The following is a 24,904-nucleotide window of genomic DNA, read 5'->3' on the forward strand; positions in this document are numbered from 1 at the left end:
GGCCATATATTAATCAAAACCACTTAACCTGTACCTCAACAGTAGGGGAAGGTATGCACTCAAAAGAGGGAGGCATTGCGTCGGCATTACATAAAATCTGTTGCCGGGAAGAAGAGAAAAAAAAAATTATAAAAAAAATATATATATAAAAAATATTAATGCATGAAAAAACGGACAATGTGAAAAGTGCTAAAGCGGTAAATTTCAATTTATAGTGGAAAAAGGGGTGGCGTTGCTTAGAGCACCACCTGGATACACAAACTGATAATTCTAGCCTATCCAATTACGGAGTATAGACTCAAAAATGATAAATAAGCGTGGCACAATCTTGTGCTGATCGCTGACAGAACCTCAGTCTATATTGAAAGCCAACACTGAACAAACACATTAAGGACCAGCTTCTGGTCCCGATACAGATAGGCAGGTGAATTAGATGAAGCATGCATATGACAATGCCTCATTCAGTCCATTAGGGGACATGGATCTACATCTAAAGATCCATTGACTCTCCTTCTGGAGAAGTCGAGAAGTCTCCTGTCAAAATCCCCTTTTCTGATTGACGGTCGAACGACCTCCAGCACCGCAAAGCTGAGTTGGGTAACGTCACCCCCATGTGCCTCCCTCATGTGGCGGGCAATGGGGGTATTCTTGGCATTTTTGACGTCATTCACATGTTCACAGACGCGTCTCCTAAATTCACGGAGAGTTTTCCCAATGTAATCCTTGGGGCAAGTGCACTGTGCCAAGTACACCAGCCCCTTTGATCGACAGTTGGCAAAGTCACGTATCTGGAATATTTGACCTGTGGTCGACGCCACATTGATCTTTGTGCGTCTCATGTATACACATGCCTTACAGCCACTACATCGAAAATTGCCGATAATTTGTCTATTAAGCCAACTATTCTCTGGCCTAGGTCGTGTGTAGTGGCTGTGGACCAAACGGTCCCCCAGACTACGACCCTTACGGTACGTGACTAAAGGTCGTTCAGATACCACTTTTACGAGGCTGGGGTCGGCCCTCAAAATAGGCCAAAATTCCTGTAAGATGTTGTATACATCTGGTGATCTATCATCGTATGTGCCGATGATCCTCGTGAATCCATCGCCCTTATCCAACTGTCGTGGAACAAGGAGATCATTACGATTAGACTGCCTTGCTTCCCTGAATGCTTTATTCAAAACCCATTGGGGATATCCCCGGGACAAGAACCTCTCTTGGAGTTTTTGTGTGTCCATTTAACCAGTTAACTAGCACTGCTATTGAACAGCTGGAGCTTGCGGCAGAGCGGTGTGGCAGCCCGCTCTGTCAGCAGAGACTGTGACCAGGGATCCGGTCACAGCAACAAACAGGTGTTTGGTTGGTATAGGATTACAGACACTTACTATGTATTGATATCTATTTTTTGACACATTGGTGGCCAGAGTTTGACACCTTATCGGATAGAGACACACACACCTATACCCAGTGGACATCCTTGGGATGGGGTAAAACATCTAGGTATTTATCATCGCCCTATATAGTATTGGTGACATTTTATCACATATAACTTATATCTATCAGCCTGTGTGTGTGTGTGTCTCCCCTCCCTTCTTTCTCTCTCTTTTTTCTTTTTCCCTGACTCCGCTCTGTGTCTGGTGACACCCTACCTATTTACCTCTTGAGTTTAGTAATAGCTCCACTCACTAGTACATGTTAGCCTAGGCAGTTAATACCAAGTGAGATAGCCTAGCTCACTGTGCTTGTGTAGGGCTATATAGGAACTAGGGTTAGGTTCCAGAGCGGGGCCGCCCTTATCAGGGTGTCAACTCCGCCTAGGGCAGGGTATATAGGGAGAAGGGAGTATAGGGGGGAAATAGGTCCTGCCCCTCATCATTGACCTGAGCCCCTCCCCGATACCCAGACCCACACACTATGGGGGTACACACATCAGGGTTCCCCTAGTGTATTGTATTACTGTGGCATATCCATTTTTTGCAACCACTGTGATCACAGTTTTGGTTGAAGAATATTATTGTTTGTTTTGTTTTGTGACTTTTTAGCGGAATTATTTATATTAAAAGCTGTTTTAGAATTCCCTATTCCTTTTGCAGAGTAGTTATAATCTTCATCCTGTGCACACAATTATTATTAATATCCAACCCTGGAGCTCCAAGAAGTTATAATTTCCGCACTATGTCCACAAATATTAGGAATATCCCACCCTGTGCCCCCAAGTAGTTAGTCCTGATACTGTGTCCAAAAACATTAATAAAATCTCTGTGACCCCAAGTAGTTATAATCTCCGCCATTTTCACCAAAAATATGAATAATATCCCACTGTGTGTCCCAAAGTATTTATGATCTCTTTGCTGTGTCCATAAATATTACCAGTATCCCACCCTGTGCCCCCAATTTTTAACACCCTGTGCCCACATTTATTAATAATATCCCAACCTGTGCCTTCAAGTATTTACATACCCGCTCCTACGCCTATAAACATTAGGAATATTCCACCCTGTGCCCCCAAATAGTTATAATCTCCATTCTATGCTCACAAATATTAATATCCCACCCTGTGCCCCAAGTAGTTATAATCCCCCCCCTTTTTCCACAATTATCAATATCATACCACTGTGTACCTAAAAAGATACAATCCCCGCCCTGTGTCGACAAATATTTAGAAAGTCCTACCCTGTGCCCCAAGTAGTTATAACCCTCCTTGTGTGCCAAAATATTTTAATAATATGAACCCCCACCCCCACACCCCCGGATTCTAAGTAGTTATCATCTCCACCATTTACCAAAAAATATTATTTACATAAATTAAGAATATCCCACCGTGTGCCCCGAAATAGTTATAATCCCCGCCCTGTGCCCACAATTTATATTACACCCTGTGCCCCCAAGTTGTTATATTCTCCGCCATTTGCCCATAAATATTAATAATATCTTATCCTGTGACCCCAAATAGTTAATCCCTGTCCTATGTCCACAAATATTAAGAACAACCCACCCTGTGACCCAAGTAGTTATAATCTCCGCCATTTGCCAAAAAATATTCCACCCTCTGTGCCCATAAATTCTAACAATATTCCACCTTGTGCCCCCAAGTAAATATAATGCCCGCTCTGTGTCCACAAATGTTAAGAATGTCCCACCTTGTGCCTAGGTATAATCCCTGACTTCTTTCCAAAAATATTATTACTATCCCACTCTGTGACTCCAAGTAGTTATAATCTCTGCCATTTGCTTAATTAAAAATATCCCACCTTGTGCTCCCGAGAAGTTATAATCCCCATCCTGGGCCCACAAATCTTAATAATATCCAACGCTCTGCCCTCAAATATTTATTAGTAGTTAATTGGCAGTTATAATCCATGCCCTGTGTCCACAAATATTAAGAATATCCCACCCTGTGCCCCCAAGAAATTATAATCCCTGCCCTGTATCCCCAAATACTTATTAGAAGGTAATTAGTAGTTAAAATCCCAGTCTTGTTCCCAAAAATATTAATATGTGACTCTATGCCCCCAAGTAGTTATAATCACTGTCCTGTGGCCTCAAATATAAATGATATCCCACCCTGTGCCCCAAAGTACTAACAATGTAGCTATAATACTCACTTCCCTAGCCCCCAAGTAGGTGATAAGGGGGTCTATAATGAAAATAGTATGGATGGCCTCACTGTATAAGCAATAACACAATAGAATATTCTGTTCATAGAAAGACGCCCCTAGGCTGGGTTCACACTACGTATATTTCAGTCAGTATATTTCAGTCAGTATTGCAACCAAAACCAGGAGTGGATTAAAAACAAAGAAAGGATCTGTTCACACAATGATGAAATTGAGTGGATGGCCGCCATATAACAGTAAATAACGGCCATTATTTCAATATAACAGCCGTTGTTCTAAAATAACAGCAAATATTTGCCATTAAATGGCGGCCATCCACTCACTTTCAACTTTGTGTGAACAGATCCTTTCTGTGTTTTTAATCCACTCCTGGTTTTGGTTGCAATATGAGGACCACAATACTGACTGAAATATATTGACTGAAATATACATATACTGACTAAAATATACGTAGTGTGAACCCAGCCTTAGAGTGTTATCTATATATTGGGATCTCCATTCCAGGAATATATTATCACACCTGTGACTTTTCCTAGGTAGCCGATTAGAAGAAAGAAAGTGATGGACATTCTGATCAGATGCAAGAAGGGAATCGCAGGACAGGTAATTAATATTATTATTAACCCATAGCTGCACCAGGACGTTATTGAACGTCCTCGTGCCGCTATGGGAGTTCAGAGGGGGGTCGCCGCGCGACCCCCCTCTGAACTGCTGCGATCCCGGGTGCCGCATGTAGCCCGGGCTCGCGGCTATTAGCGGGCACGGTCCGATCGCCGTGCCCGCTAATTAAGTACTTAGAAGCAGCTGTCAAAGTTGACAGCTGCTTCTAAATACTTGCTGTTATACATCCCTGGTGGTCTAGTGGGGGGATCGCCCCCCTGCGGCGCGATTGCGGGGGGGCGATCCCTGCATCCATACCGGGCCGGGGTCTGCTCCGTAATGGCGCTGATCCCGGCTCGGCATTCTATTACTTTTGGCTGCAGCAGCCAAAAGTAATAGAACACCGATCTCATGGATTCATGCAGTATAACTATACTGCATGGATCTCTATGAGAGATCAGAGTGCATATACTAGAAGTCCCCCAGGGGGGCTTCTAGTATATGTGTAAAGTAAAAGAAAAATGTATTTTTAATAACACAAAATCCCCTCCCCTAATAAAAGTCTGAATCACCCCCCTTTCCCCTTTTTATAAATAAAAATAAATAAATAAATTAATAAACAAACATGTTTGCTATCGCCGCGTGCGTAATCGCCCGAACTATTAATTAATCACATTCCTGATCTCACACGGTAAACGGCGTCAGCGCAAAAAAATCCCAACGTGCAAAATTGCGCATTTTTGGTCGCATCAAATCCAGAATAATTGTAATAAAAAGCGATCAAAAAGTCATATATGCGCAATCAAGGTACCGATAGAAAGATCACATCATGGCGCAAAAAATGACACCTGACACAGACCCAGAGACCAAAGGATAAAAGCGCTATAAGCCTGGGAATGGAGCGATTTTAAGGAACATATATTTTCTTTAAAAGGTTTTAATTTTTTACAAGCCATCAAATAAAAAAAAAGTTATACATGTTACATATCGTTGTAATCGTAACAACTTAAGGAACATATATAACGAGTCAGTTTTACCTCAGGGCGAACATAGTAAAAACCACCCCCCCCCCCAAATAAAAAAAAAACATTTTTTTTTTCAATTTCACCACACATATAATTTTTTTCTGGTTTCCCAGCACATTTTAGGCAAAAATTACATCTGCCATAGCAAAGTACAATTAGTTGCGCAAAAAATAAGGGCTCATTTGGGTCTCTAGGTGGAAAAATGCAGGCGCTATGGCCTTATATACACGAGGAGGGAAAAACGAAAATGCAAAAATGAAAACTGGCTGTGTCCCCTAAGGGTTAATTACTGATAACTATCAGGCTAGACTCTAGGTCTAGTCCTGCATAGGTGTGATGATATGTTCCTGGTCCATGGAGATATATGTTTTGTAAAGACATATCTTTAATAGACGTTCAATATGATAGCACTAACATTTAGGAAGAGAAACGTGGCATATCTTTGCCGCATATCTATGATCATGTTAGTTTAATATTATATATGCTCTCACATCCACTAGGACACTATGCCCCCAAGTAGTAATAGTCCACTCTGTTCCCCCAAGTAGTTATATTACTTGTACTGTGCCCACAAATATTAATAATATTCAACCCTATGACCTCATAGGAAGTCATAATCCCCATCCTGTGTCCACAAATATCAATTTTCCACCCTTTGCCCCCAAATAGTAATAATTCCAGTTCTGTGTCTACAAATATTAAAAATGTCCCTCCCTGTACCCCCCAAATAGTTATAGTCCCTATCCTGTGCCAAAATATATTATTAATATCCTAAAATGTGCCACAAAATACTTAAATTCCCTGTACTCCATCCACAAATATTAATTATATCCCACCCTGTGCCCACCAAGTAGTTATAATCCCCGCCATGTCTCCACAAATATTAATAATATCCTGCCCTCTGCCTCCACGTTTTACAAACCCGGTCCTGTGCCCCTAAATATTAATATTATCCAATTTTTTGCCTTCCAAGTAGTTATAATCCACATTCTGTGTCTATAAATATTAATAATATCTCACTCTGTGCCTCCAAGTATAAATAATCCCCATCCTATGTTTATAAATATTAAAAAATATCCCACCCTGTTACCCCATGTAGTTATTATCCCCATCCTGTGCCCACAAATACTATTATTGCACTCTGTACCCCTAAATAGTTATGGTCCCTGCCTTGTGTCTACAAATGTCTATAATATCCCACCACATGCCCCAATTAGTTATTATTCTTTTCCTGTGTCCACAAATAACAATAATATCCCACCCTGTGCCCCCAAGTACTGTTAATCCCCCTCCTGCCCCCCCGAGTAGTAATAATCCTGCCTCAAGTGGCCCCAATGTAGATATAATCCTCACTTTCTGTGCCCCCAAGTAGGTGATAATGGTGTCTATAATAAAATAGTCAGGGTCACCTCCCTGTATAAGCAATGACACGATAGAATATTCTGCCCATAGAAAGTTGCTTTTAGAGTGTTATCATCTATATATTGGGATCTCCATTCCAGGAATATATTATCACACCTGTGACTTTTCCTAGGTAGCCGATTAGAAGAAAGAAATTGCAAAGTGACGGATATTCAGATCAGACACAAGAAGGAAATCGCAGGACAGGTAATTAATATTATTATTAATTACTGATAACTATCAGGCTAGACTCTAGGTCTAGACCTGCATAGGTGTGATGATATGTTCCTGGCCCATGGAGATATATGCTTTTTGATGACCTATATCTTCAATGGACGTTCAATATGATAACACTAACATTTTGGAAGAGAAATGTGGCATATCTTTGCCGCATATCTATGATCACATTAGTAAAATATTACACATCCATACACAAGAAATGCAGAGACCGGCACCACCTTATAAACAGTATATGGCAACTGAATATCCAGTCATACACTTTTAGGCTATGTTCACACTACGTAAGTACGGCTGTTGTTGCCATCGGCTATGGGATGGGTTGTTGCCATTCAGCTATGGGATCCTGGCCGGAGCGTATACACATCGTATACTCTCTGGCCAGGATTCTGCACGGGCCGCAAATAACTGACATGTCACGTTTCTGCGGCTGCAATTAAGCAAATTGCGGCCGTAGAAAACCCTGTCAGTTCACACAATGAAGCCAGCGGCTCATAGCCTTATGGAGGATGGAGCTCCAATATAGAGACACACGGCGGTGCTCAGCAAGTCAAGAGATAGAATTCAGCACAGATACAGAATAAATAGAGCAGCAGCACTCACCCAGTCTTCTCTTCTGTCTTTATTGAAGTATTAAAAACACATATTGTTCGTGCCGATCAGCACACAGGTGAGGATAAACGCAATGGATTTTAAATAATAAAATTTCACCCTGTGCCCCTAAATAATTATAATCCCTGCCCTGTGCCCCCAAATATTAATTTCCCACCCTGAGCCCCCAAGTAGTTAATCCCTGTCCTTTGTCCACTAATATTAATAGAATCCTACCCTGTGCCTTAAGTAGTTATATTGTGGTATATCTTTGCCGCATATCTCTGATCACATTAGTACAATGGTATATGTGCTCTCACATCCCCTAGGACACTATGCCCCCAAGTAGTGATAGTCTGCTCTGTGCCCCCAAGTAGTCATAATCCCCATCCTGTGCCTAAAAATAATAATATCCCACCCTGTGCCTCAAGTAGTTATAATCCCCCCTCTAGTGCCCAAATATATTAATATACCCCCTGTCCCTCTAGTTATAATCTCTGCCTTTTACTCAAAAATGTTAACAATACCTGTGCTCAAAATGTTAATATGCTACCATGTGCCCCAAGTATTTATAATCCCCACCCTGTGTCCACAATTATCAATATCCCAACTTGTGCGCCTAAATAGATATAATACCCGCCCTGAGCCCACAAATATTAATACTGACCAATACTGTGCCCCCAAATAATTATAATCACCCTTCTGTGCCCACAAATTCTAACAATATTAGTTATAATTACTTATAATCCCTGTCCTGAGCACCCAAATAGTAATAATTCCTGTCCTGTGCCCATAAATTTTTAAAATATCCCACCCTGTTCCCCCAAGTAAATGTAATCCCATTCTGGTGTCCACAAATATTATTAATATCCTAACCTGTTCACCTTAAGTATTTTCAATCCCTGCCTTGTGTCCATATACTGTGTATTAAGAATATCACACTGTGTGCCCCGAAATAGTTATAATCCCCGCCCTGTGCCCACAAATATTAATATCTCACTATGTGCCCCATGTATATATAATGACCTATATCTGTAAATTTTTCTAGTATCCCACCTTGTGCCCTCAAGAAGTAGTTATATTATCCGACATTTCCACATATATTATTAATATTTAATACTTGTGCCCCCAAGTATTATAAACCACACCCTTTGTTCACAAATATTAATATTCCACCCTGTCCCCCTAAGAGGTTATAATCCTAGCTCTGTGACTACAAATAATACTATCCCACCCTCTGTAGATATAATCCTCCCCTCCCGTGCCCCCAAGTAGGTAATAAATTGTCTATAATAAATAAGTCAGGGTGGCCTCACTGTATAAGTAATAACACAATAGAATATTCTGGCCATAGAAAGACGCCCTTAGAGTGTTAGCTATATATTGGGATCTCCATTCCAGGTATATATTATCACACCTGTGACTTTTCCTAGGTTGCCGATTAGAAGAAAGAAATTGCCAGGTGACGGACATTCGGATCAGACGCAAGAAGGGAATCGCAGGAGAGGTAATTAATATTGTTATTAATTACTGATAACTATCAGGCTAGTCTCTAGGTCTAGACCTGCATAGGTGTGATGATATTTTCCTGGTCCATGGAGATATATGGTTTGTAACGACATATCTTCAATGGACGTTCAATATGATAACACTAACACTTAGAAAGAGAAACGTGGCATATCTTTGCCGCATATCTCTGATCACGTTAGTATAATATTACATATGCTCTCACAAACACTAGGACTCTGTGCCCCTCCTTTGCCCAAATATTGATAATCCTTCTTCATGTGCCCCCCAAGCAATAATAAGACCCCAACCAGTGCCCCCATTTCCTACTCGATAAATTTGTTCAGCAATGTCTCCATCTTTCTCCTATTAACCCCATAAACCCTTATTTCTTTCTTAATTAGCTTTTGTTTTTTAGAATATTTATGCTGGCCTGCCTTATGGTTACTGGATCTTATTCAGTTTAGTCTTATTTCTGATAAAGGTCTCTATTGTATATGGATATGTATATTTTATAAAACATATAGAGGCACTTAAAACAATTACATCTACAGTTTTTCTTTTTTACCCCTATCAGGGGATCTTACCACTATGACTGTATAGTTGCCATAAGTGTACCAATGCTATAACACCTTTACCCCCACCCCCATTCCCCCCTCATACCCTCTTCATTTTTTTAACATCATTTACTTGTTGCCCACCACATAAAGTATAGTGTTAGAAAGATACAGATAAATTGCCTTATTTGTGTATAATTTTATACAAATATTTGGATGTAAGGCTCTATTTTTCTTCTTTCCACTATGTCTATTGACTGTTAAAACTATTGTTATGTTATGGAACATTTTCATTAAAAATAAGGTTTGAGGAAAAAAAATAAACTTCTGTGTCCCACACTATTATAATGCCACCTCCTTGCCCCCAAATTATGAAAAATGCCCCCTCCTGTTCCCCCAAGTAGTAATAACCATCTTGTGTCCCAAAAGAAGAAATAATCCCCACTCCCCAAATAACAGTATTCCCACATTTTCTTCCCCAAATTAGCAATAACTGCAGGCGTGTAGCTAGGATTCATGGGGCACCATAGAAAAAAACCGTGCACCCCCCCCCCCCACCCTCCCCAAGCACAAAACAAAGATCTTTATATGTGCAGAGGCAGAATCCTATAGATAAAATCCCCATCCTGTGTCCACAAATATTAATAATCTCCTAACCTATACCCTCCAAGTAGTTATAATCCCAGCCCTGTGTCCACAAACACTAATAATATCTCACTTGTGCCCCCAAGTAGTTATATTCTCTGCCATTTCCCACAAATATTAATATTGTATCCTGTGCTCCCAAATAGTTAACCCCGTCCTGTGTCCACAAAGTAGCTATATTCTTCATCCTATGCTCACTAATATTAATAAAATCCCAACCCTGAGCCACAAGTAGTTATAATCCCATCCCTGTGTCCACAAATCTAAGGAATATCCCATCCTGTGCCCCCAAGTAGTTAGTCCTGATACTGTGTCCAAAAATATTAATAAAAGTTCACTCCGTGACCCCAAGTAGCTATCATCACTGCTATTTTCCCAAAAACATTAAATATACCCCACCTTGGTCCCTCAAAAAGTTATAATCCTTGATCTGTGTTCACAAATATTAATAATATCCCACCGTGTGCCCCCAAGTAGTAATAATTCCCACCATGTGCCCACAAATATTAAAATGTTCCCAACCTTTGCCATCAAATAGTTATTATCTCCATCCTGTGTCCACAAATATTAAGAATATCCCACCCTGTGCCCCCAAATCGTTATAATCCCCGCCTTCTTCCCACATATATTGATAACATTTCCATCTATACCCCCAGGTAGTTAAAATCCCAGTCCTGTGTCTCCGAATATTTATATTATCACGTTAGTATAATGGTATATATGCTCTCACATGCACTAGAACTCTATGTGCCCAAGTAGCAATAGTCCACCCTATGCTCCCAAGAAGTAATAATCCCCATCCAGTGCCCTTAAATTTTAATATCAGACCTTGGGCCGCCAGGTAGTTATAATTCCGGACCTATGACCACAAATATATATTTTTGTTTCCTTTTTTTTTGCATATTACAATAAAATATGAACCAGTATGATACATTTGTCAATACATAACATACATTACAACTAAATTTTAGAAACCATCCATATAAAATAATACTAACAGTCCGCCCCCCACCCTTACCCGTTTGTGGACCTTGTGCACACAAAACAAAATTACTACCACATTTTTCAAATATTCTCAAATTTCCCTATACTATTCTTTTTTCTAAGAAAGGAAACATTTATATTTCTTAATCTGATCCAATCTGATCCAATCTGATCCAATCGGGATTTTTATTCCATTATGGAAGGAGTAAGTGAAGACATCCGTTTAGAGAGAATCACTAACCTAGCGTAAAATAAGCATTTAGACAATAAAAGATTATGCGTTGTCCAACCCGATAAATCTCCCAAAATTACAATCCAATTACAATATGTAAAAAAAACAGCCTTATACCGTGGGTATCCTGGTGGCAGGGGCGGATTAACTTTACCATAGACCCCGGGCTGTCCCCCCCACCCCACTGTAACTATGGTGGCACTAGCCTTGCGTTCATAGTACAGTATAGATAATGTCATGATGTCCTGATTTGTGCAAAATTACCATTAAAAAAAACCTGATTTTTTTGCAAATCATGGCGAAAGTGTAGCCAGTAGACAGTACGCCACTGAAAGTATAAGTCTTTTTGGGTGCTCATGGGCCCCCAGGAGCTCAGGGCCCCGGGCTGCCGCCCAAAACTCCCCTATTATAATCCACTACTGCCTGGTGGGCATTAATAAAATCCCACCCTGTACCCCTAAATATCAATAATATCCCACCTTCTGCCCCCAAATAGTTATAATCCCCGTCCTGTGTCCACAAATATTATTATCCCACCCCTGTGGGTTAATTAATGATCTAGGATGATACAGGCGCAGGAGCTGCGCCTGTGTCATCTGCGGCGGGTCCCGGCTATCAGTGATAGCCGGGGACCCGCCGCAACTCTCCGCACCAGAGCCACGCTACATTGGTGAGAGTTAACCCTATAGATACTGCGGTCAGCCAACCACAGTATCTATGGGGCTCCTGACAGAGAATTCTTGCTCTACAGAGGGAGAATTCTCTGCCGGTGTCCATCAGGGCTCTGCAGAGTAATCACAGAGCCCCGATAGTAGCCATGAAAACCGGAAGCCTCAGGCTTCCGGTTTGCTGGCTACGGAGGCTGGTGAGAGGAGGGAAGGCAGGGTGCCCCTGACGCACAGGCTGTGAGCTCCGCCCCCTCACCTCTCTACTCTGATGCTGTCACAAAATTGTAACAGTGGCAGCGGACAGAGGAGAAGGGGCATACATTAGGATATCAGCTCATGGGATCATTATGATCCCATAAGCTGATATCTTAAAATGACCTGGACATTGAGGCATCAATGACCCCAGGTTGTAAAGGGTTAATTATATCCAAGCCTGTGCCCCAAAGTAATTATAAACCCCTTCCTCTGCCCACAAAGAGTTATTATCTCCAACATTTGCACACAAATATAAAGTACAGTGAAACCTTGGCTTTCAAACTGCTTGGTTCTCAAACTGCTTGGAACTCAAACTGTATTTTCAGGGAAAGTCTTCTTTGGTTTTCAAACTCTTGCTCAGTTCTCAAACACTTTTCGGGCACCCAGTCTTGAATTACTTGGTATCTGAACGTTTTTGAGAGCATGGATGGTGGGTTGTATGTGCTGAGTTTAGCACTGGTGAGGCTACAGGACAGTACTCTATAATGTTCACACAATGATTTTTCAGCTCAGTTTAAAATGACGTCATTTTAAGGCTAAAATAATGGACGTCATTTAGCAGCCTGGCCTCCCCTTAGTGCAATGAACGGTGTTTGTACATTATTCTAGTTTGGGTTACTAATTGGACTTTGGGTGTGTCCTAATTGAAAAGTCCATGGAATTTAATAGTAAAAACGGAGAAAGAACGGTGAGAAAAGAAAAACTGTGTGTGAACAACTAATAAAAACGTCCCCTGTTTGCAAAACACATCCGAAAATATTGATCATGTTCATTATTTTGACGTCCGCGATAAAAACGTCCGTTATTCAATACATTGTGCGCATTGGACGTGTCTTTCCATTGATTTAAATGCATTGCCATTGCAGTCAGTTATTCCGCTGCAAAAACGGACGTTTTTTTTAAATAGCAAAATCGGCTGCCTTTTCAATATTTTTGACGTTATGTCAACATAGACTAAGATTGCTGGAGTGCATATACAGTACAGTAGTACAGTCAGTGCACCACCATCTCCCATCCCTTACAGTGCTGAGATGGGGGGAACTATATACAGTGAAGGATGAGTGAGGAGTTAGTGACTACTGTACTATATGTGCTGGTTTTGTTGAATGTTTCGTGTATATAATCCTGTACAGTATAGAACTGTTCTTTAATGTACTGTAGAGGTTAGATTGGGCACTTTCCAATGTAATATATGGGTACTGTAGGTAATTATTGGTGGGTGCTGGAACCAATTAAACACATTTACATTATTCCCTATGAGAAGACACTGCTCGGTTCTCAAACTGCTCGGTTCTCAAGCTGCCTTCCAGAACCAATGACGTTCGAGAACCTAGGTACCCCTGTAAATATAATCCCAGTCCTGTGTCTACAAATATTACCAATATGCCACCCTGAGACCCCAAGTAGTTACAATCCCCGTCCTATTTCCACAAATATTAATAGTATCCATTACTGTGCCCTCAAATAGTTATAATCTCCATCCTGTTCCCACATATATTATTATTAATCATCCCACTTCTGTGTCCACAAATATTAAGAATATCCCACCCTGTGCCCCCAAGTATATATAATCCCAGTCCTCTGTCTACAAAGATTAATGTGCTACCAAGTAGTTATAATCCCCCCCCTTTTCCCACAATTATCAATATCATCCCACCTTGTGCGCCTTAATAGATATAATCCCCACCCTGTGCTTACAAATATTAAGAATATCCCACCCTGTTCCACCAAGTAATTATAATACTTGTATTGTGCCCACAATTAATAATATTCAACCCTATGACCTCAAAGTAGTTATAATCCCTGTCCTGGGTCCACAATTATTGTTAATATCATCCCAATTTGTGCTCTAAATAGTTATAATCCCCCTTATGTGCCCACAAATAATAACAATATCACAACCTGTGCCCCCAAGTATTTATAATCCTGCCCTGTGCAATCAAATATTTATAAACCCGTCCTGTGGCCATATACTGTACATTAAAAATATCACACCGTGTGCCCTGAAATAATTATAATCCCCGCCCTGTCCTTACAAATATTAATAATATCTCACTCGTGCCCCCAAGTAGTTAAAATCCTTGCTCTGTGTCCACAAATAACAATATCCCATCCTGTACCCCCAAGTAGTTATAATCTCCGCCATTTACCCACAAATACTTAGAATATCCGACCCTGTGCCCCAAGTATTTATTATCCCCGTCCTGTGTCCAAAAGTATTAAAAATATCCCACCCTGTGTAGATATAATCCACCTCCCGTGCCCCAAGTAATAAATTGTCTATATTAAACAGGGTTTCCTCACTGTATAAGCAATGACACAATAGAATATTCTCACCATAGAAAGATGCCCTTAGAGTGTTATCTATATATTGGGATCTCCATTCCAGGAATATATTATCACATCTGTGACTTTTCCTAGGAAGCCGATTAGAAGAAAGAAAGTGACGGACATTTGGATCAGACACAAGGTGGGAATCGCAGGACAGGTAATTAATATTATTATTATCCATGGAGATACATGTTTTGTAATGACATATATCTTCAATGGACGTTCAATATGATAACACTAACATTTAGGAAGAGAAACGTGGCATATCATTAGTATAATATTATATATGCTCTCATATACACTAGGATACAATAACATACACTGGTTTGTGATAGACGTGAAATAAAATGATCTAAAAATATGGGTTGTAGTATCAACCTACACCACCAGATAACACTATCATTTGAAACTACCCACACAAAAATTGGATACAATAAGCAGAAAAAATGGGCTTAGTTCATGAAAATACAAATAATTTTTATTATATATAATAGGTACCAATACATAAAAAAGCTTTTTCCAATACTAAATGAAGTTAAAAAGTATGACCACAATAAAATTAATTATAAAACAGGTGTCTATAATGAAATATATTAACCACAACGGTTTTTCTATATGGGAATATATACATATATAAGGTGCTTTTAAGTCTCGAAATGCTCTAATACTGCCTCCGTTCCAATAAACACATAGGCTGCAAAGACCTAATGGCCATTATTACATTTTAGAACATATTGCACCTATCCATAATTTCAGACACCGCATGAGCCGTTCCTACTTACGTTTCGCTGTTGCACGCTTCCTCGGGGAACTACCCTCTTCTAATCTCACCCCCCTTAAATATATCTCAGTCCTAATTGACACCCCTGCATCTTCCGGGACTACGGCGCACTGGACCGGAAGCGGAGGCCGCGTCACATCCGGTCCGGCGCCTCCCCCCGAGTGCGCATGTCCGCAACGAAAAACATCACAGACATGCGCACATCAGGTGTTGAGGCCGGCCGGATGCGACGGCAGCGTCAGCGACCGCCCCAGTGCGCACGCCCGGGGATGCTTAGTCACGGGACCCTATTTGGCCAATAATGGCTATATCTATAATACCGAAGCTTGTATGGGAAAATTACAAAGCCGTTATCTCCATTAACGAACCTGGTCAGTGAAAATAACAAATACTATGGCAATAACGTCATGTAAACATAATCATAATGAACATTACTATATAAGAAATAATAAATATATATATGTATAAACATAGGTGAAAGTACTATAATTATACATAATTCTAATTAAGTTGTGAAAAAAGCAGACCAAAATATAATAGTAGTCAAAAAAGTGATAAGGTTATACTATAATGAGTCAAATTGTGAACATATATGTGTATCACTATATAAAGCCGAAAAAACAAAAACGAAAAAAATTGCATGAAAAAGTGCATAATGTGAATAGTGGTAAAGGGGTAAATTTCCTTTAAGAAGTATATCTACATACATAAATATATTAGTATATATATATAGTGAAATACATGTATATACATCCACATTTCATAATATAAATAGATAATTATTCACCATGTACAATAAAAATTTCATGATTCATCCCATAGTCTTTCAACATAATATAACATGTCATTTCCCATCCAAATCAAAACGCTTCTCATGATGTTATCAGCTTCATTCCCCATAAAAAGTCCCAAGGATGTCCACTAGGAGGTAACTTTTGTTGTCTCCGTATTCCAGTCGAAAAAAAATAATAAAATAAGAAATAGTAAACCTAAAATAGTAAGAAAACCTGTAAAAAATATATTTTCACAGGATAAAGAAAACAGGAAAAGAGAAAGAAGACAGAAAAAAATATACAAAAAAGATATTAATACATAGGTTCAAAGAAATGAAACAAAGCTACAATTCTCGTTCATGCCCATAGGGGCCAAAGTACCTAAAATAGTGATCCAACGACATTCCTTTTGAGCTAAAATCTTCCGCACATTGCCCCCTCTGATTCCAACTTTGACTTTCTCAATCCCTCTCACCAGAAAACTTTTTGGGTCACTGTCATGATGAAGTTTAAAGTGTTTGGGTATTGTTTTTAGGGTTTTAATTTCATCAATATTTTTTGCCGCCACAATTCCCCTAACATGTTCCCTCACTCTGGTCTTAAGCTCTCGTGAGGTAAGTCCCACGTATATCTTGCCACACCAACACGTGGCGTAATACACCACGTGTGTGCTGCTGCAAGATATGTAGTCTCTAATTTTATACTCTTGTTCTCCATCAGCCGAGGAGGATACAATGCAGACCTCCACTCCTCAAGACAGGCACGGCCAAATCCAATAGAATGTTTAAGTGTATAGCTTATAAAAAGAAAAAATTAAAAGTGACAGATGGCCGTGGTGTGCTGGTACATCCAAGGTCATCTAGGGGTTAAAACAATGGCTGGAGTACCACTTTAAGTTGGCTCTACATAGTCGCCATGGACAAACCAATTGTTTCCCTGACAGTTCTCTCTCCCATCCTCTCTATATACAGTACATGATTGTTCAGCATGGCTGAATGTTTCTGTGTTATCTATGGGGCTGAGAGGGTTAAGCCACAGGCAGACAGCTCTTGTAGGGACCTACCTCTCCGAGAAGAAAGGGGTCGGGCAGGGAAATTCCATCACGCCAGACTTTTCTCTCCACTGACATTATCTGTCAGAGACTCGGGAGGCACCATACACATTATATTGTCACCAGAACCAACAGCCAGCGGCAATATTGACGGATATCCCTATAAAGTGCACAGGAACCTTTACAACTTTATTTTTTGTGCTAATTGTGAAATAAAATGAATGTATATTATTGCACCGTTGCCTCCACAGCAAAATCTGCACCATATTTTTTATTGTGGATTTATTGCAGATTTTGACCTACTTAGGGCTCATTTACATCTGCAAAATGTGTCCATAATTGAGGATCCACAATTACAGACAAATTTAACCCCTTCCCCCAATATGACGTCCAGGGACGTCATGAAAAGCAGTGGCAGAACGCATCATGACGTCCCTGGACGTCATGCTTTCCCTGCCTCCCCCCTCTGTCCCTAGGTGAGATCGGGCAGCAGGAGGAGGCTGTGTCACACAGCATCCTCCTGCTGCCACTGCCCGGAGGGGAGCCGCGCTCCCCCCCGGGCAGTTAACCCCATAAACGCCGCGGTCAATGCGACCGCAGCGTCTATGGGGAGATTCAGTGTCCCCCGCCGATCGGGCGGCGGGGGGAGGCTGCAGAACGCTGCCTCCCCCCACCGCCACTAACAGTGTGTCCCCCGGCCCCCTCCCCTCGTCCTCCGATACCGGCGGATCGCCGCTACTACCGTTTTAGCGGCGATCCGGCGGTATCGGGCATTACCGGCGCCGCCGATAGCTTTCATCTCCCCCCACCGTGAATCCACGGTGGGGGGAGATGAAAAATGTCCCCTCAGACCCCAGATCAGCCCCCCGATCACCCTACCCGGGCGGCCATCAGATCCAAGATGGCCGCCCCCATCCCTGCGAACAAACGATGTTTGTTCGCAGGGATGGAAATGGATTAGTGATCAAAGCCCCATGCTCTCCGCCACCGGAGGTAGCGGAGAGCATGGGGCAGTGATCGGGGACCCCCCCGTGTGGTCCCGGAGCAGGCGATCGGCGGTATATACTATATACCGCCGATCGCCTATTCCCAGTGCTGATCAGCACTTTTTATCCCCTGTCACCATAAATCATTGGTGACAGGGGATAAAAAGTGTCACCGTGCCCCCCCCAAGTCGCCCCCCACCCCCCCAGTCACCCCCGTCCCCCAGTCACCCCCCCTTCCCCACATACGTTACCTGATCCACGGAGCTCCGTCCTCCTCGACGTCCAGGCTGATTCTGAAGTGCGCATGCGCTCCAGAATCAGTTATCTCAGAAAATTTAAAGTGACAGAGACCAATTTGGTCTCTGTCACTGAACTATGATTACTGTGATAGAAAATATCACAGTAATCATAGTAATACAGTGGAAATTAATGTATAAAGTACAAAAAGTGACAAACATACAAAAAAATAAAACACACACTTTTTATTATAGTAATAATTGCAGTTTACTCCCAGATTACCCCTAGCCCCCCCAAATTACCCGTAACCACCGCAGGTTGCCCATATCCGCCCCAGATTGCCCGTATCCGCCCCAGATTGCACGTAATCACCGCACGTTGCCCATAACCACCGCACGTTGCCCATAACCACCGCACGTTGCCACTAACCACCGCACGTTGCCCATAACCACCGCACGCTGCCCATAACCACCGCACGCTGCCCATAACCACCGCACGTTGCCACTAACCACCGCATTTTGCCACTAACCACCGCACGTTGCCCATAACCACCGCACGTTGCCCATAACCACCGCACATTGCCTATAACCACCGCACGTTGCCCATAACCACCGCACGTTGCCCATAACCACCGCACATTGCCTATAACCACCGCATGTTGCCCATAACCACCGCACGTTGCCCATAACCACCGCACGTTGCCCATAACCACCGCACGTTGCCCATAACCACCGCACGTTGCCTGTAACCACCCCAAATTGCCAGTGAGCCCCTCCAGATGGTCCGTAATCAGCCCCGATTGCCCGTAACCCCCCCATATTGCACGTAACCACTGCACGTTGCCTCTAACTTACACACGTTGCCAGTGACCCCCTCCAGATTGCCCGTAACCACACCAGATTGCCGTAACCACCCAAAATTACATGTACCCACCCCTGATTACCTATAAGCACTTCAGTTTATCCGTAACCACCCCAGATTGTCTGTAACCACCCCATGTTGCCCGTAACCACCGCAGATTGTCTGTAACCACCCCATGTTGCCCATAACCACCGCAGATTGTCTGTAACCCCCCCAGGTTGCCCCTAATCACATGTAATTCCCCCCAGATTGCCCCCGACCACCGCACGTTGCCCCCGACCACCGCACGTTGCCTCCGACCACCGCACGTTGCCTCCGACCACCGCACGTTGCCCCCGACCACCGCACGTTACAGGTTCCCATCCCAGATTACCTATAAGCACTTCAGTTTATCCGTAACCACCCCACGTTGCCCGTTACCACCCCACGTTGCCCGTTACCACCCCATGTTGCCCGTAATTACCGCAGGTTGCCCGTAACCACCGCAGGTTGCCCATAACCACCCCAGATTATCCGTAACCACCCCACATTATCTGTAATCTCATTTTTTTATTGTATTTTAGTAACTGCGCTATTCTAATAACCATTACTAGCTGCGGTTTTGCTCCAGCAAATTGGCGCTCCCTTCCTTCTGAGCCCTGCTGTGTGCCCATACAGTGGTTTATGCCCACATATGGGGTACCGTTGTACTCAGGAGAACCTGCGTTACAGATTTTGGGGTACATTTTTTCTCCCATTCCTCGTGAAATTGAGAAATTCTAAACTAAACGAACATATATTGGAAAAATTCGAGTTTTTCAATTTTACTGTCTTATTTTGAATACTTTCCTCTAATACCTGTGGGGTCAAAATGGTCACCGCACCCCAAGATGAATTCTTTGAGGGGTGCACTTTCCAAAATGGGGTGACTTTTGGGGGGGGGTTCTCTTCTGCGGACACTACAGGGGCACTGCAAACGCACCTGGGGCTCAGAAACTTCTTCAGCGAAATCTGAACTGAAAATGCTAATTGGCGCTCCTTCCCTTCTGAGCCCCGCTGTGTGCCCATACAGTGGTTTATGCCCACATATGGGGTACCGTTGTACTCAGGAGAACCTGCGTTACAAATTTTGGGGTGCGGATTCTCTCATGTTCCTTGTGAAATTGAGAAATTTTAAACTAAACGAACATATTATTGGAAAAATTCGAGTTTTTCATTTTTACTGTCTAATTTTAAATACTTTGCTCTAATACCTGTGGGGTCAAAATGGTCACCACACCCCAAGATGAATTCTTTGAGGGGTGTACTTTCCAAAATGGGGTGACTTTTGGGGGGGTTCTCTTCTACGGACACTACAGGGGCGCTGCAAACGCACCTGGCGCTCAGAAACTTCTTCAGCAAAATCTGCACTGAAAATGCTAATTGGCGCTCCTTCCCTTCTGAGCCCGGCTGTGTGCCCATACAGTGGTTTATGCCCACAAATGGGGTACCGTTGTATTCAGGAGAACCTGCGTTACAATTTTTGGGGTAAATTTTTTCTCTTTTTCCTTGTGAAATTGAGAAATTTTAAACTAAACGAACATATTATTGGAAAAATTCGTGTTTTTCATTTTTACTGTCTAATTTTGAATACTTTCCTCTAATGCATGTGGGGTCAAAATGCTCATCCTACCCCAAGATGAATTCTTTGAGGGGTGTACTTTCGAAAATGGGGTGACTTTTGGGGGGATTCTATTCTGCTGACACTACAGGGGCACTGCAAACGCACCTGGCGCTCAAACTTTTTCAGAAAAATCTGCATTAAAAAAGCTAATTGGCGCTCCTTCCCTTCTGAGCCCGGCTGTGTGCCCATACAGTGGTTTACGCCCACATATGGGGTACCGTTGTACTCAAGAGAACCTGTGTTACAAATTTTGGGGTGCAGATTCTCTCATGTTCCTTTTGGAAAGGAGAAACTTTAATCTAAACAAATATATTATTGGAAAATTAAAATTTTCGATTTCTTTAAGGCCTAATTGTGAATACTTTCCTCCAGCCCCTGTAGGGTAAAAATGCTCATTATACCCCTAGATTAATTCTTTAAGGTGTCTAGTTTCCAAAATGGGGTCACTTATGGGGGTTTCCAGTATACAAGCCTCCTAAATCAACTTAAAAAAAGAACTGGTCCCTAAAAAAAATCAGTTTTGGAAACTTTCACAAAATGTGATAATTTGCTAATAAATTTCTAAGCCCCATAACAGCCTAAAAAAGTAAAATATGTTTCCCAAATTATGCCAGGATAAAGAGGACATATTGGTAATGTGATTTAGTAACTAATTTATGTGCTATGACTTTCTTTTTTAGAAGCAGAGAATTTCAGAAGTTCATAAAATGCAAAATTTTCAAATTTTTCATGATATTTTGATGTTTTTCACAAAAAACACACAAAGTAGTGACCAAATTTTGCCACTAATATAAAGTGCCATATGTGACAAAAAAAACAATCTCAGAATCGCTAGCATACGTTAAAGCATCACTGAGCTATAAGCGCATAAAGTGAGACAGGTCAGATTTTGAAAAATGAGCCTGGTCATTAAGGCCAAAACAGGCTGCGGAGGCAAGGGGTTAAAACCAATAGGTTTCTATGTCCCTATTCAAACATCCGTAAATAGGCAGTGATCCCTGCTGCAAAAAAATAGGACATGTTGTAGGGCAGAACCGTAACTGCGGCACAGATCTTTGTCTAGAACAGGGGTGTCAAACTCAAATACATGGTGGGACAAAATGAAAAAACTAGACAAAGTCGCGGGCCAAGCTTGATATTTATTGGAGAGCATGCGGCGCTCCTGGCACTGTCAGATTAGTGTGTGGTGTTCCTGGCACTGTCAGATTAGTGTGTGGTGTTCCTGGCACTGCCAGTCATGTGTACTATGATAAATGATAAGATAAATTGCTATGATATGGTTAAAGCCCAACCTCAATGGTTACCCATTATTTCCCCCAAGCAGTAGGTAATCCCATAACTGTGCCATATGCAGTAGCCAACCCCTCCAATAGTGTCCCACATAGTAACCAGCCCGCCCAATATTGCCCCAGATAGTAGTCAGCCCTCCTATTGGTGACCCATATAATAGTCACCACCCCCAAATGCCCCATATATTAGCCACTCCCAGTAGTGCCCTATGTAGTAACCAGCCCCCAATAGTCTTTTATATAGAAGCCAGCCCTCCCTAATAGTGTCATTTATAGAGACCAGCTCTCCCGAATAGTCCTATATAAAAGTCAGTCCTCTCCAATAGACTGTTATATAGTAGCAAGCCCTCCCTCCCTCCCCCATAACCTCTTATGGAGTAGACAGCCCTCCCCCATAGCCTCTTATGGAGTAGACAGCCCTCCCCCATAGCCTGTTATGGAGTATCCAGCCCTCCCCCATAGCCTCTTATATAGTAGCTAGCCCTCCCCCATAGCCTCTTATATAGTAGCCAGCCCTCCCCCATAGCCTCTTATATAGTAGCCAGCTCTCCGCTGTAGTCTCATATACTGTATAGTAGTCAGCCCTCCCCTCATAGTAGCCATATAGTAGCCAGCCCTCTCAATGGTGACCCATATAATAGTCACCACCCCAAAATGTCCCATATATTAGCCAGCCCTCCCAGTAGTGCCCCATATAGTAGCCAGCCCCCAATAGTCTCATATATAGAATCCTGGCCTCTATAAAAGACACTATTGGGGCAATAGTGTCTTTTATAGAGGCCAGCTCTCCTGAATAGTCTTATATAAAAGCCTGTCCTCTCCAATAGCCTGTTATATAGTAGCCAGCCCTCCCCATAGCCTCTTATGTAGTAGCCAGCCCTCCCCCATAGCCTCTTATGAAGTAGTCAGCCCTCCCCCATAGTCTCTTATAAAGGAGCCAGCCCTCCCCCATAGCCTCTTATATAATAGTCAGCCCTCCCCTGTAGTCTCATATATAGTAGCCAGCCCTCCCCCATAGTCTCTTATGTAGTAGCCAGCCGTCCCCATAGCCTCTTATGTAGTAGCCATTCCTCCCCCATAGCCTCGTATGTAACATAATAACATAGTAAATAAGGTTGAAAGAAGACAAGAGTCCGTCAGGTTCAACCTAGGAAAACCCTACTGTGTTGATCCAGGGAAGGCAAAAACCCCTATGAGGCAGACGACAAATGCCCCACCACAGGGAGAAAACATCATGTGGCAAAGAGTTCCACAGTCTTACCGCTCGTACAGTAAAGAACCCGCGTCGATGCTGATGATAAAGTCTTTTTTCCTGTAGACGTAGAGGATGCCCCCTAGTCATGGTTACAGACCTAGGAGTAAAAAGACCACTACAAAGACCTCTGTACTGTCCATTCATATATTTGTACATTGTGATGAGATCGCCCCTAAGACGTCTTTTTTCTAGCGTAAATAACCCCAAGCTTGATAACCTGTCCTGGTACTGTAACCCACCCATTCCCTTAATGACCTTTGTTGCCCTCCTCTGCACCCGCTCCAGTTCAGCTGTGTCCTTCTTATATACCGGTGCCCAAAACTGTACACAGTATTCCATGTGTGGTCTGATGAGTGATTTATAAAGAGGCAAAACTATGTTTTCATCTTTAGCATCTATACCTCTTTTGATGCATCCCATTATTTTATTAGCCTTGGCAGCTGCTGCCTGGCACTGATCACTAAAGTTGAGTTTACTGTCCACCAATACCCCCAGGTCCTTTTCGGAAGTAGTTTTACCCAGTGTTTTATTATTTAGCACATAACTGTACTTATTATTTCTATGGCCCAAGTGCATAACCTTACATTTATCAACATTAAACTTCATTTGCCATTTCACTGCCCAAGCCTCCAGCTTCTCCAAATCCCTCTGTAATATGATATTATCCTCCTCTGTACTGATTTCTTTACCCAGTTTAGTATCATCTGCAAAAATGGAGATTCTGCTCTGTAGCCCCTCAACAAGATCATTAATAATTAATAAAAATATTAAAAAGAAGTGGACCCAACACTGACCCCTGTGGTACCCCTGTAGTAGCCAGCCCTCCCCCATAGCCTCTTATGGAGTAGCCAGCCCTCCCCCCAAAACCTCTTAGATAGTAGCCAGCCCTCCCCCATAGCCTCTTATATAGTAGCCAGCCCTCCCCTGTAGTCTCATATATAGCAGTCAGCCCTCCTCCATAGCCTCTTATGTAGTAGCCAGCCCTCCCCCATAGACTCACCCTTTCTGCAGCCCCATCCGATGCGGGAGGTGCCAGGCGCCGACTACACAATGACATCATCGCATTTCCTATACTTATAGACGTGCACAACAACTTCATTGCGTTTCCGGCGCCGGAGGCGCACGATGACATCACCACGTTTCCGGCGTATGGACAATGCTAACAAACTGCTAGACCGCAAGTTTAAAACTGCCTGCGGTCTACAAGATTATAATATGGGAGGTCTGAGCGGCCGCTCAGACCTCCCATATTATAATTTGCAATGTCGGCGGGTCAGAATATATATAGGAGTGGAATATTGTGGCGGGCCAAAAATAATGGCACCAGAGGGCCAGAGTTTGACATGTCTGGTCTAGAATGTAGTGGTCAGTGAATTGCGG

The 24,904-nt window shown here is 42.4% G+C and overlaps 1 protein-coding gene across 5 annotated transcripts in view; it reads right to left on the reverse strand.

Annotated features, from left to right (window-relative positions):
- The window catches only part of SLC13A3 (solute carrier family 13 member 3), a 458,185-nt gene that overhangs the window by 102,244 nt on the left and 331,037 nt on the right, over nt 1-24,904 (reverse strand). The window contains exon 1 of one of the 5 annotated variants that reach the window (XM_069952522.1): nt 16,218-16,248. The exons of the other annotated variants lie outside the window; for them this stretch is intronic. Coding sequence (XP_069808623.1) covers nt 16,218-16,238 — 21 coding nt within the window. The 5' untranslated portion in view covers nt 16,239-16,248. Of the gene's footprint in view, nt 1-16,217; nt 16,249-24,904 lie in introns of those variants that run through there. 5 annotated transcript variants of the gene reach the window in all.

The sequence above is a fragment of the Dendropsophus ebraccatus genome, chromosome 14, assembly GCF_027789765.1.
Source record: "Dendropsophus ebraccatus isolate aDenEbr1 chromosome 14, aDenEbr1.pat, whole genome shotgun sequence".
Taxonomy (NCBI): Eukaryota; Metazoa; Chordata; class Amphibia; order Anura; family Hylidae; genus Dendropsophus; species Dendropsophus ebraccatus.